This window comes from Temnothorax curvispinosus, unplaced genomic scaffold, assembly GCF_003070985.1.
Source record: "Temnothorax curvispinosus isolate PA1 unplaced genomic scaffold, ASM307098v1 QBEX01013028.1, whole genome shotgun sequence".
Taxonomy (NCBI): Eukaryota; Metazoa; Arthropoda; class Insecta; order Hymenoptera; family Formicidae; genus Temnothorax; species Temnothorax curvispinosus.
This window is the reverse complement of record NW_020222808.1, coordinates 860,753-872,965: the sequence shown is the minus strand read 5'-3', so window position 1 is coordinate 872,965 and position 12,213 is coordinate 860,753. Positions and strand designations below refer to the sequence as shown.

General features: G+C 42.9%; 1 protein-coding gene across 2 annotated transcripts in view; it reads left to right on the top strand.

Annotated features, from left to right (window-relative positions):
- The window catches only part of LOC112463098 (sestrin homolog), a 147,549-nt gene that overhangs the window by 111,749 nt on the left and 23,587 nt on the right, over nt 1–12,213 (top strand). Inside the window, exon 1 of one of the 2 annotated variants that reach the window (XM_025029289.1) lies at nt 1,575–2,227. The exons of the other annotated variant lie outside the window; for it this stretch is intronic. Coding sequence (XP_024885057.1) covers nt 2,195–2,227 — 33 coding nt within the window. The 5' untranslated portion in view covers nt 1,575–2,194. Of the gene's footprint in view, nt 1–1,574; nt 2,228–12,213 lie in introns of those variants that run through there. 2 annotated transcript variants of the gene reach the window in all.

Genomic DNA, 12,213 nt, shown 5'->3' with positions numbered 1-12,213 from the left:
ATTTACAAGAACGTAATCTACTATTTTGATATAATAAAATTATCACCTGATAAAATAATCTAAACATATTAAGTACATAAATGTATCAGTATATTTATTTACGTCATGTTTCTATAAAGAAAAAGACAAGTGTACATTGATGTGTCATCACTGCTTTCTCTCAATCGCCGCAAGATTGAATAATATCACTCTTGGCTTACAAGTTCACGAAGTTCTCACTACATTTTCTTTACGCAATTTAATGTTCTGAAAAAGGAAAGATATTATTTTTATTGTAGTATTATTATAGCTGTTATCGGTATAATCGATTTTATAGTTTATATAAACTATTAATAAACTTAACAGTAAAATATAACTTTTTTAGCACGTGCAATATCTCATTTTTTATGTGTCTCTCACGAGTATGTCTTTGTCAATTATTTTTTGATTTGCCGGAATTCGTTCCAACGCAACTATAATCGCGGTCGGAAATTCGTACGAGGGACTCACCGGCGAGGAAGTGTCATCCCTCGCATCCTTAAATTGTAGCGATACACGTCATTGACGATTATGCATTTAATCGTATGACGAAATTATAGTTATCATTAGCAACACTATCCTTCTCTCTCTCTCTCTCTCTCTCTCTCTCTCGTGTTATTGCCGTTGTTACGAGTTCGCTTTGTACCGATAACCAGATGCAACTGATATATTTAGCGCGGTTAGTATCACTGTTGCTAGGGCATCAGCTGATCAGGCCGGCCGCCTGCGCGCGCAGGAGTGTATCTCCGATCTTTCTACCTCGTATCTACGGATGGAATGTACGTAAATGTTTGTAAGTTTGGTTTTGGATTTCTTGAAGAGATTTGTTAGTCGAAGATAAAGATTCTGAAGGTTGGATTACAAGGTTCAATAAAGCGAAGCCGAATTAAAGCTTTCAAAACACGGTTATTTAAGGTTCAGTGACGTAACAGACAAAGGAAATCGCTGATTTTGTACGAATAGAATATAGACAGTAAAAAAGAAGGTAGGAGAGAGGTACAAAAGTAATTAAAATAATTTATTATTACGCCATAATCTTATTTAGATCGTAGTTGTTATAAATGTTATTTGAAATTACTGCGAGGTTTAATTGATTTCTTTTTTTCCTAGTTTTGCTTCGAGAGAATGGGGGGAGGGGAAAAAGAGAGAGAGAGGGGGGAGAGACTAAATTTCGGTTAATTTCAATTAACATTTATCGGAATATCTCGGTGCCTATTAATTAAAGAGAAAGCGAGAAGGGAGAAGACCCGGCGGCGGAAGAAACGAGGGGACAGTTTTTTTTTTAGAATCAGCGGGGTCGACTCGCAATCAGAGTCGAGCCCCCGAAAAATCTGTCCCCGTCTGGCCACACGCTCTCGAAATACCGTCGATAGATCGACGCGGGACTCTCGTCGAGCGTCGTACAGCCCTGCGCCGACCAATGACAGCCGCGTAAAACCGGCGTGCGTGCCTCCACCATCCCCCGTGTGGCCGCGATCTGCCATCCTCGCATCCCCATTCCCCCGCCATCCTGCTTTCCCCGACGCCCGGCCTGCCGGTCAGATGATCGCGGCCGCTCGACGCTCGACGGCGTCAGTTAGCAACCGGCTCTCGTCCAGGGTGGATCGTCTCGTCTCGTCTCGTCTCGCATCGCTCGCACCGGCCGTGCCTGTTAATACTCAACCTAACTCGATTCTCTCGCGTTTTCCCCGAGATCTTTTCTCGCCTCGCCGTTGTGCTCTCGGTACGTTTACACGCGTTGACGCGCCTCTTTCTTTGTTACACACCGTCGTCGCTACCACTCGTCTCCGAGTTTCCGGGAGAAGCCGGCTCCCCCCCCCCACCCCTCTTTGTGATATATTATGACTGGTCGTAGCTGCGCTACGTTACACCTCGTACACGTTACTCGTAGTGACAATCGACGGACGTGTCGCGCCGAAGCCGGCCCGTCGTGTCGCCGGTGATAATTTGTTCGCTCATTGTCGGGATCGTCGCTCGTCGCGCGACTCGCCAGGAAGAGGGATAGATAGAGAGAGAGCCGCGGGTCAGAAACGGTCGTTAGCCCCCGGGGTGTGCCCGCGAAGTCTCTTTCGTCGTCAGTGGTATCTATCGAAAGGTCTTCAAGATTCCCATTGCCAACGAGGACGACCCGCAGCCGGTGGCGGCAGATACGATCGCGAATCGCGGTGCCACCAGCATGGGCAGCATGGGTCAGATCGGACCGAATGACGTAAGTCTTTCACTTCTTCTTTCTTTTTCTCTCTTTTCATTTTCCCTCGCTCGTCTTTTCCGAGGGGAACTTTCCGCTCGGGGCGCCGCGCCACGCCGCGCCGCGCGTCGACGTATCGACCCGCGTCCCCCGTTGTCACCTGGCGGACGAGCGAGTGTCCGTCGAATTTGACGGCCCTCCGTTCGAAATCCGTTCTCGCTTTTCTCCGCTCGAGGAGTAGTGCGAGCCTCGAGAGCGGTATCTGTCTCTGGTGGAACTCCGGAAAATCGGAGCGGAACGAGCGTGGAGCGCCCCGCGAACGTTGTCGAGCCGGTCGCCGGGCAACTCGCGTTGTCGCGGCGGCTCGCAACAAGTGGAAAGTTTCTGCGAGATCGAAAGATCCTTCTTTTCGAACCCTTGGAAAGCACAGTTCGACCGATCGGACTCTCAACGACTTCTCCCGGTTCTTCGGAATTTTCCGCGCGAGATGTACCTATACTGTAAGCACTTTGTCACTCGTTGATAAACATTTTCCATTCGCGGTCTAAGTATAGCGCTAAAGCTAATCTCGCGTTCCGCAAGTTTCTTACGTATATGTTACCTCAAATATTTGTACAGAAGTGGTTTATGTATACGATACCGTGTATCTGTAATTGTCGCGCGTAAATGCCTTTAAAACTAGATAAAGACGACTCGGGGCGTGATGAAACTACCGCTTTACGAAAGATATCACGCTGTTTCGTCATGCGCGGCCGTTACATATTTTGTTTTCGGCACCGTTTTACAATGCTGATTAATCAGTAATCATCGTAATTGACCTCGTTATTCCGTCATTCCGTCCTATTTTTCGAGGCTGTCTCTTGAGTCTTGAAATCACCTTCAATTTTTCGGATCTGCCATCTGATAAATATATATAAATTCTTTACCTGCAGTATACGCACATTAAAATCTAAACGACACTGAATACCTGAGATCTGAGATACCTCTTCGAATGCTACTTTCGGGTTGAAAATGAGCGATAAAAATTCTCTCGCGTGACATTAATATAAATCCAGGGTGATTCTCTCTCTAAAACACGCCCACCGTTGCGTCATCGGTTCTCTTCTCCGGAGAAGATCGCAATAATGTTGCACTGTTAAATTCGTAGTATCAAATTAAACTCAATTTGAGTCGTTTTTAACCATTCCTATATAAGTCGCCACTGCTCTTACTTGTTAAATTAGTAAATTTCAAAACACGTGGTAGTTAAAAATAACAAAATATTATTTAACTCAAGGTATTGGTTTAAAATTCATCCTTATAAATATTTGTTGACGCGCTCAACGTGCGGTATCTCGTTACTCTCGCGATTGTCTTCGGCTCTCTTCCAGCCGCACGTGCGTCCGGCGCGCATTCGAAAAGTCATCGAGACTTAAACTTACTCAGTTTATCGGCCGAAACAGAGTACATACCTACATGAGTATAACATGAAGGCGCGATAGAGCGGCTAACCGGCCGGCCGGCCTGCCTGCCGGCCGCCGGCGCCCGAGCGAGATAGACATGAGAGAAAAGAGGGTACGTTAACAACAGAGAGAGAGTCAGAGAGAGAGAGAGAGAGAGAGAGAGAGAGAGAGAGAGAGAGACGGAAGGCCAGAGTCGCGTGATCGCGCACAACGTTGCCGGTTGGTCGGCAGGCCTCGAGTTTTTTAACATCGATGAACGTATTCCTCTTTACGCATTTTTTTTACTCGCTTTCTTTCTCTCTCTCTCTCTCTCTCTCTCTCTCGCCCGTCTTACCTAATTAATCGCACGTCGATCTCGCGTCGAGATAACGTCACCGCATCTTCGCGCGAATCGTTCTCTTACAAACTTTTCTAGAAACGCCTGTTCTCTCTTATTTAACGGGACTGATCTTCGGATAATTAATTTCGCTCTTATGCAACGCGATAATTGTCTAAAGCTTTAGACAGTATGTGCCAAGTACTGTAGGAATTTGGCATGTGTTAAGAAAAAGTGGGCAACGCGACTGCGAGTAAGTGGGAGACAAAGGATCCTTTTATGAAAGTAATATGTCTCACAATATCTTGAAAAACGCAAAATTCCTATTTTTTAAATATATTTATGTGTATTTCTTTTTTTCTAAATCTGAATTAATGAAAAGTCACTGGAGTGGCATATTTTAGACTGACGTATCAGTGAATAGTCAGTGACTTAGTCACCGATGCATCAGTCTAAAGTATGCCACTCCAATGACTTTTCACTAATTCAGATTTAGAGAGATATAATTAGCTCTGTTTTGAGATTCTCGGAATTGAAAGTTAGAGCCTCCGATTCCATTCTCAGACGGTCCAGTGACGAATGCGAATCACATGCGAGTTTTACAAGACTTTCATGACGATTCTTACGATGTGCTTTTACGGGATGTGCCAGTATCATCGTCGATAATGATATAAGCGTACATATAAGGAGTACATTTGCGAGCTGTGCTCCAATAAAGTTTAAATGTCTCTTTTTCTTTCTTTTTCTCCGTCTCGCTTGCTTGCCAACCTCGATAATTCCAGTCCATTAACCAAATGGTACGCGGTGATTAATTTATACGGGATTAATTTTGCCCGAATGAGAAAACAGTTGGGATCGACTTCGAATCGTAATTGGCGTTCAATTTTTCTTCGCGCTTCGTGCCCCGGCTGATAAGCGATCGCGATGACTTGGTAACCAGGTGACAAATCAGATTATCATCTAATTTAATCTTCGCGTTCACATAACAGGCATATTTATTTTGCGAGCTTTGAACTCCGATGTCGGTTATAGTAACAGCGTAAAAAAAATACGACAACTGATACGGTTCGTGGCGATTACGTAACTTGCGAAACTGAAAAACACAAATTCTGCAATTTATTCTCCTTTGTGTGTATTATATTTTCTCCACATACATAATTTCCAGAGGTTCCACATGTATATTGCGTGTACGATATTCCATCATTTATCTTGTACGCACGCTCGACTGGCTTTGTTGTCTGTCGGTCCCGCATGCGATGATTAAATTATTGGCGAGTATAAGAATAGTCCGCTATAGTTTACGGCTATTAAATTAGCGCTCGTTTCCGAGCTACGAATTTAAACTGTTTTCTACAAGTCCCTAAGAATTCCTCGTAAACAAAGTCGGCGTGAATATTCATCTTTGTCTATTTTTACGACTGCGCCAAGCGTGCCACGAAATTGCGAGCCGCTATATTGCGCGCTTTCAGGAAACAGCTGTGTTTTCGCATAACTTGTCCTCCGTAGGAGTAAACCGCGAGATAAGTATTTTCGATGAGTATTCTCGATCTTGCGTCAGCTTCATCCCTCTTTCGTCAGCCCGAGTCTCAACGTCGAATTAACAAGCGTCTCATCCTTGAGCATGCATCCCACAATAGAACGTTCATAGCTCGATCACGTGCGATCATTTTTTATCGTAAAATTCTTAGAATCCGTGACAAATATAATAATCTAATTTTATTATTAGACTAGTTTAAACTAAATTCTATTAAAAACCCTAATTATTTTTAATGCAATTAATTTTATTGAAATTTTATTATAGTTTGTTTACGAAATTATTCTTTTTAATTAAAACCTTTTATTTTTGCATTGCTCAAGTTCCAATACTTTGAAGGTAGAAATTAAAAATTGATTAAATGTTTTAAAGTAAAAAGATACTTACTTGATTTATCTATAAATATAAGATCTATAAATATAAGATCTATAAAGATCTATAAATATAAGATAAATTATAAAAGAGAAAGGAGAAGGCGAGAAGGTGTATATATGTATAATTCAAGAGTTAACGGTTTTAATTTCTGAAATTTTGGCTGCGTTGTCGAATGCTTCTTTTAGGTACGCGGCTGAAACGCTTCTTATGAAAAGGCGGTGTTATTGAGGTTCACCTTCCTCGATTCCATCGACACCTTTCGTTCTCCCTCGCTCGATCGAAGACAGCGGATCTTTTCAAGCAATAAGAAACCGGGGCCGAGATTTACTCGCTGCTGGCTGATGCAATACACACTCAGCGCTTTTCGATCCTCTGCACTTTTCACGCATTGCTGTCTTTATTTATTAACGTCAAAGCGAAACTCTTAATTCAAGGTGATCAACTTGGGTGTTGATCGCCCAAAAGACCATTAGCGACTACGACAACATAGTTGTTGATTTATAAGTTGCTAATTTTGTTGCTGAAAGATGCTAATTATGTAACCGCAGGTATCTAAGTGACACTGATACGACCCCTTACAAAAGCCTTAACAAAAAAAAATATGCATATATACCACCCAACTACTTAGTTCCCTAACGGCTTCGTGCAGCCTCATCATTACAGACAACCGACGTCGACGTGCGTTCGCGTGTCGTTTACTCTCGCACTTGTAACGTTTCCCTCGTCGTCGCTCACTAAGTTACGCAATCGAACGTCGCCGGGATTGATTTTCGCGAGAAATTGGAAATTTGCACGCTTCCGGTGTATTTTCGTGGTCCGCCGTTTCCGCCGGGAGAGACGAATAAGAGGCGGAATTAAGTGGCTACCTTTGCACAATATTAGACGCGGCTCGTGTATTTTTATCGCCATCGAGCGCGCATTCGATTTCCCTTCCCTTTCTTCTCCCTTTCTCTTCTCTTGATGCTTTTTCTCCTCCTTGTAGCCTTCAGCACGGGTCTGACGAGTATACGTTTCGTCAGTTGTGGCTCGTATTCTCGCCGGGATACACGGTTATCGAATCTTCTTTTTTTTTCTCTTCTATCTCTCCACTCGTCCCGCAGTCCGTTATCTCTGTCTCTGTCGAAATATATACCTGTCACGATTGCTCCGCACGGCAGGCTCCTTCTGAATTTTAGTTCCCCCAGTCCTACGAGAATCGGAAGCCCTCGGCTGTTACGTGGGGTCCGTGGTCGACAAACAGAATGGTAATCCCTGTTGAAAAACGAAATGATCTCACCATTGACGTAATATCATCAAACGTCGTATTCCTTTTATTCTTCTGAATACTTTTGTATACATTTGCATTAAACGCCTCGTGTGTAATGGAAACTTTCGCGCTATTGTTCATAACGGGAGTAAATTTACCATATTTTTCGCCGTATTTTTGCGAATATTTTACATATTCAGAGAGACTTTATGCTTCTTAATCTACGCATATTCCTTCGCTCGTCCTTGGAAGACCCTCCCTAAGGCGGAAATAAACGCCGCGCTCGCCCTCCCTCCTCCTTTTCTCCTTTCTCCCTTTCTTCCATCGGCGTGGCGAGTCCTCGACGTCGTAAAATTGTTTTCTAGGCGGTGGAACTGGTTTCGGAGGATCGGAGTTCTGGTTTCCAATGTTGTTTATGTCCGGTCATAGGCCGCCTTCGCTCTCCTCGTTCGTGTAGCCTCCTTTTTCCCCCCTGTCCCCCGGCAGATTCCTCCCGACTTCTCTCTTTTTTTTTCTTTTTTTTTTTGCGTCACAACGGCGACGTAAAAGCCTTTTGCTGAATGAAAGACGAGGGTTCTTTCTTCGACGCGAACGGTTCAAGACCGGGAGCGAGTCTTCGATTTTTTTTTGTTACTGATGGGCAAACTTGTTGCGATAAATTTTGCCATCACCGCGATGAAATTCCGTTCATCGATTACGTAAACTAATGTCGTCGGTTTGTACAAGAAATTTGGCGAAAGGGGAAGAATTTTGATATACAAAACGTGTTGTTTATTGGTGGTTATATTAATAGAAATTTCGCGGCTGTTATTAGAAGTCAAGTTAGCGGCACTCCTAAACAGATTGGGAAGAATTCAAGGTTTCACCGGACAAAAGTCCGCCCGACTTTGGCGTTTTCTTACGACTTGGAGAAATTCCGGCGCATTCGCATTATACACACATCGCGCGTTACATTTATACTCGCTATTGAGTTAGATTAACTCGTGGTACAATCAAGCCTCGCGGAGCGAGGTCAAATTGTGAAATTGCGATTGAGTGAGACTTATCGACGACACTTCGATTGCATGCACTATTTTGCTATCTATAGTCATCCGAAATCTGGGGAGAAGTCTTTCCAGTTTTATTCAGCAAATTGTACGAATGCCATTTTGTAATTAATAATTTGATATTTTTGTAATTAATAATTTGATATTTTTGTAATTAATAATTTGAACACACCATCCGGAATCTCGACTCGTCGCAATTTCGCGGCTAAATCAGAACTGCACTCGCGTGCTTCCTGGTTCTAGACAAGGAGTCGAGATTCTTTGTGTGCCTCGGCCTCGAATCGGCCAGTGGGACACAGATGTCCCAAGTACGACGAGGACGGACCGAGAGAACGGGAAACCCGGGAGAGAGAAGTGTCTGGCTGTCACGTGGCAGACCGGCAATCGATACGATGACGTCGACCTCGCCGGCGACCAATGAGGTGGCCACCCTCGCTGCCTTGACTATAACAGTGCCATTTACTGATAAGAAAGGGGCATCGAACTCGCGAAGTTTCCTTTGTTCGCGACCTCGCGCTCCTCCTCTCCGTCGTTCCCCCTTTTCCGGGCCGAACTTCCAGTTCTTGTACCTCCCAGCTGAGTTTATTTTCCCTCCCTTCTTCTCAGCTTCTTTTTTTTTTTTTTTTTACAAGTTGTCCTAGAGAAGTTCTGCCCTTAATTCTTAATGATGAATTCTTTTGTCTCTTAACGAGCACAGATTCTTTTTATTGGGAAAATTTTCAATTGAAAACCTTAATTCTCTCGGATACTTTAGCTTGAAGAATATATCATGAAAAAGTTAAGAATAAATTGTTTACGAGTTAGAAATCACCCTATATATTCGCAGTATCTTTCTTCGCGTCGAGATACGTTCTTCGAGACGACAACTATGGCGTCCAGCGTTCATATGAGAGAGCGAACGAGATAGCGAGGGAAGGAAGGGGTATTCCGTTCTGAAAATCGACCGACCAAATCACTCGAATTAAATTATCGGATTTTATCCGAACGACCTTGGGAGCCCGCGCCGTTATCGGTAGATACGTCCCCGAAGCACAGATCACTCGCGTGACTCGGTTCAACAAGGAGAGAAAAAGATGTCCGCTTCCTGCTGATTAATTTGTTTGCTCGTGTCGTTGGGTAATTCGCAAACATTCTGGCGGTATTGAGCATTATTATCACTTTTATTTGTGTGACATCAGCTATATCTGCATGTTCTCATCAACTTTAAACGTATTGTATACTCTGTATGTGTTTAATTAACATATTTTATTTATATTAATGTCAAATAGAAAGGAAAGTCTTATCTACATATTTTATTTCTACGCGACTAACTTTAGGAGATTAAAGTAGAGAAGAGATTATTTCGATAATGCATTATTATTATATTATTTAATATAATAATATATTAATTGTATAATTATTATATTATATTTCTTTATTATTGCATAACACAGTGACATATATCGCAGCAAAAAAGAAACAGTGTCTGTTTCAGACATTCTTTGTCCTTCTATAGTGCAGATAGTTCTCTTCCGAAATAATAGATAGTAAACGAGTAATAGGTCCTGGACTGGTTCCAGTATTCGAAATTGCGATTAAAAACTTGGGCACGACCCAGGTCAAAGGTTTAAGTGGCCGAAAGAGAGGAATTGTGTCGATAATAATCGGCCAATCGTTATTCGTCGAGCGTAATACGGCGCACAGAGACAGAATTTAGGCGTCCTTGGGAGTTGTAACGCGGACACGTGTAGCCGAGAGACGCACCTTAGATTATTCAGTCGCGGTGGATCGCGTTTACACGGTCGAGCTGATCCGTACGATTTCAAGGCAGTGGCGTAGATATTGAAAAGTAAAATATCCGAACGACACACAAAGAGAGGGGCTAGCTTTTCTCTGATTTTAAAAAGAGACATGGGTGATACGTCAGAAGAAGAAATATTTTTCATCCGAGTCTTATTTAGATATTTATTAATCGTCGAAATTAGATGAATAAATGCATTATTCCGACGCACATGTTTATCTTAAAGAACTTTGCAGTAAGGACTTTGCTCTTATTTGTTTGACGTTATCTAAGACGAAGCGTAATCGTAACGGTGATTTTAATATATTAGGAGAATGCAAGGTTGACATTTAAAAGAAGGATTTATTAGTGTTTTTGTTTTATCTCTTTCGGGATAATGATTTCTCTCGCAACGGACAACGACTTGTACATCTACGCCACTGTCGAATGAATGGCCCTTCGTTGGGCCATGGGCAAGCGGAATTTCTAGCCTGAACAAGTCCGAGCAAATTATGACAGAGAAATCACTTTCGTGTGCGTGAGTGTATAAGATGATTCTCGAATTGACTGCTCGAGCACTCTTGCGTCAGTCTTTTAGCATAAAACACTCCATAAAATTAGACGCTGGCATGAATTTATGAGACTATTTATATTAAAATATTTTATAATGTGATAGCTATTTTATTGAATATGCTAACTATCGGTAAGAATGAAATTATAATGGAACTAAATTTTTATTGCACAAAATAATATGAAAATAATGCCGTATTTGTTACAACTTTTTCCAATCACATCGATTGCATTCTCTTATAAATTCACAGTAATTTTCGCAGATCCGCAAAGCTGCTCATATTTTCCGTCCCTTCTAGCGGAAAGAGCCTTATAGTCAACCCTGTTTATCATTAAATCACGCGGATATCCGTCACTTTCTCCACAATTCTTCATCGATTACTCCAGATTTAGCGCGATGTTTCGCGCCACAATGGTCGCAATAAATCTTGCACGAGATTAAATTTCTTCATCGCCACCGTGTTGTTTTCCCCGAAGAGAAGAGATATTTTTTACACGCCCTTCGCTATCGAGCGATTCGGTCTAGCGACCCATGGTGGCGATAATTGATCCGCTCCGCTCGAAATGGCCGCACTTTTTCTCGGACTATCGTGTGTGGAGTGTCGAAAATGTATGGGACATATGGTTCACACACATATTAGATCAGTCCTAATTTTGATTACGCCTTATATAACCCTCGTTCCCCTCGCTTAGAGAGAGAGAGTATTTACTCATCTAATTTTAGCCCGTGTATATTCGATAAATCATTTTGTTTGCGTGTTACGCACAAAGTACGCGTTAATACATCATTTCATGCCATTTAGCTCTTTGCGATTCAGCGGGGTGTTTTGCGTTAATCGCGGCTCAAGTAAAATTGCCGGGTTGGCCAGGCTCCCGGAGATTCATGCGTGAGCCCTGATGCCCGACGCTCGCGCGCGCGCCTTATTTCGCACGCACACGCGCGATATGCACGCGCGTGTGTGATAAGAGAGACCGGCCGGCACACTCCGGCGAGCACACTCTTGCTCACAGGCGGAGAAGACGTGTTGTTTTAGGCCAGGCAAACAAGTGCCATAACCCGCGGCGCACTGCCATGCCGTCTCACGGTCGGGCGCAGCGTCGGGTCGCTTGATCGTTTCGCTTAAAAGGATGCGGGGAAATTGTATCCTCGTATAAGTAGCAGCGAAGAAGTAGGATATATATTTTAGGCATTATACAGCGGGATATTTCTCCGCCTCCGCGATATGTAACGTGACGTTGACGCGCAATAAAACGGTGAGCGTGCGATTTCACACAGGTCAATATAAGGCACTTTCTTACGTACATATTGACGCGATGCGGCGCGAAACACCCGATATATAAAATTTTTATCGTTTTGCAATAATATAATGCTTCCCGGCTTACTCCCCGATAAGCGACGTTGAAAAGTAAACGTTATCACAATCGTGGCAAACACGTTCTGAAAAAAAAATGTCGATGACCGCGGAATGTCTCGGTTGTCCAAGATGCAGTTTGTCTTTCTTTTTTCGTATCGTTATATAAGCGAGATCAGCGACCTCGCAAATGGATGATGAAATAGACATAATTCGACCGCAGACATATATACCCGGTGAAGATGTACGATCGAGAGTCTCGTGGTATATTTTAATATTATATGAATTTATACGTCGTTAATGAACGTAATATATTGAGAGCTCATTTTGTCAAATCATTTCTCTATAATATTGTAGTGATAAAGCA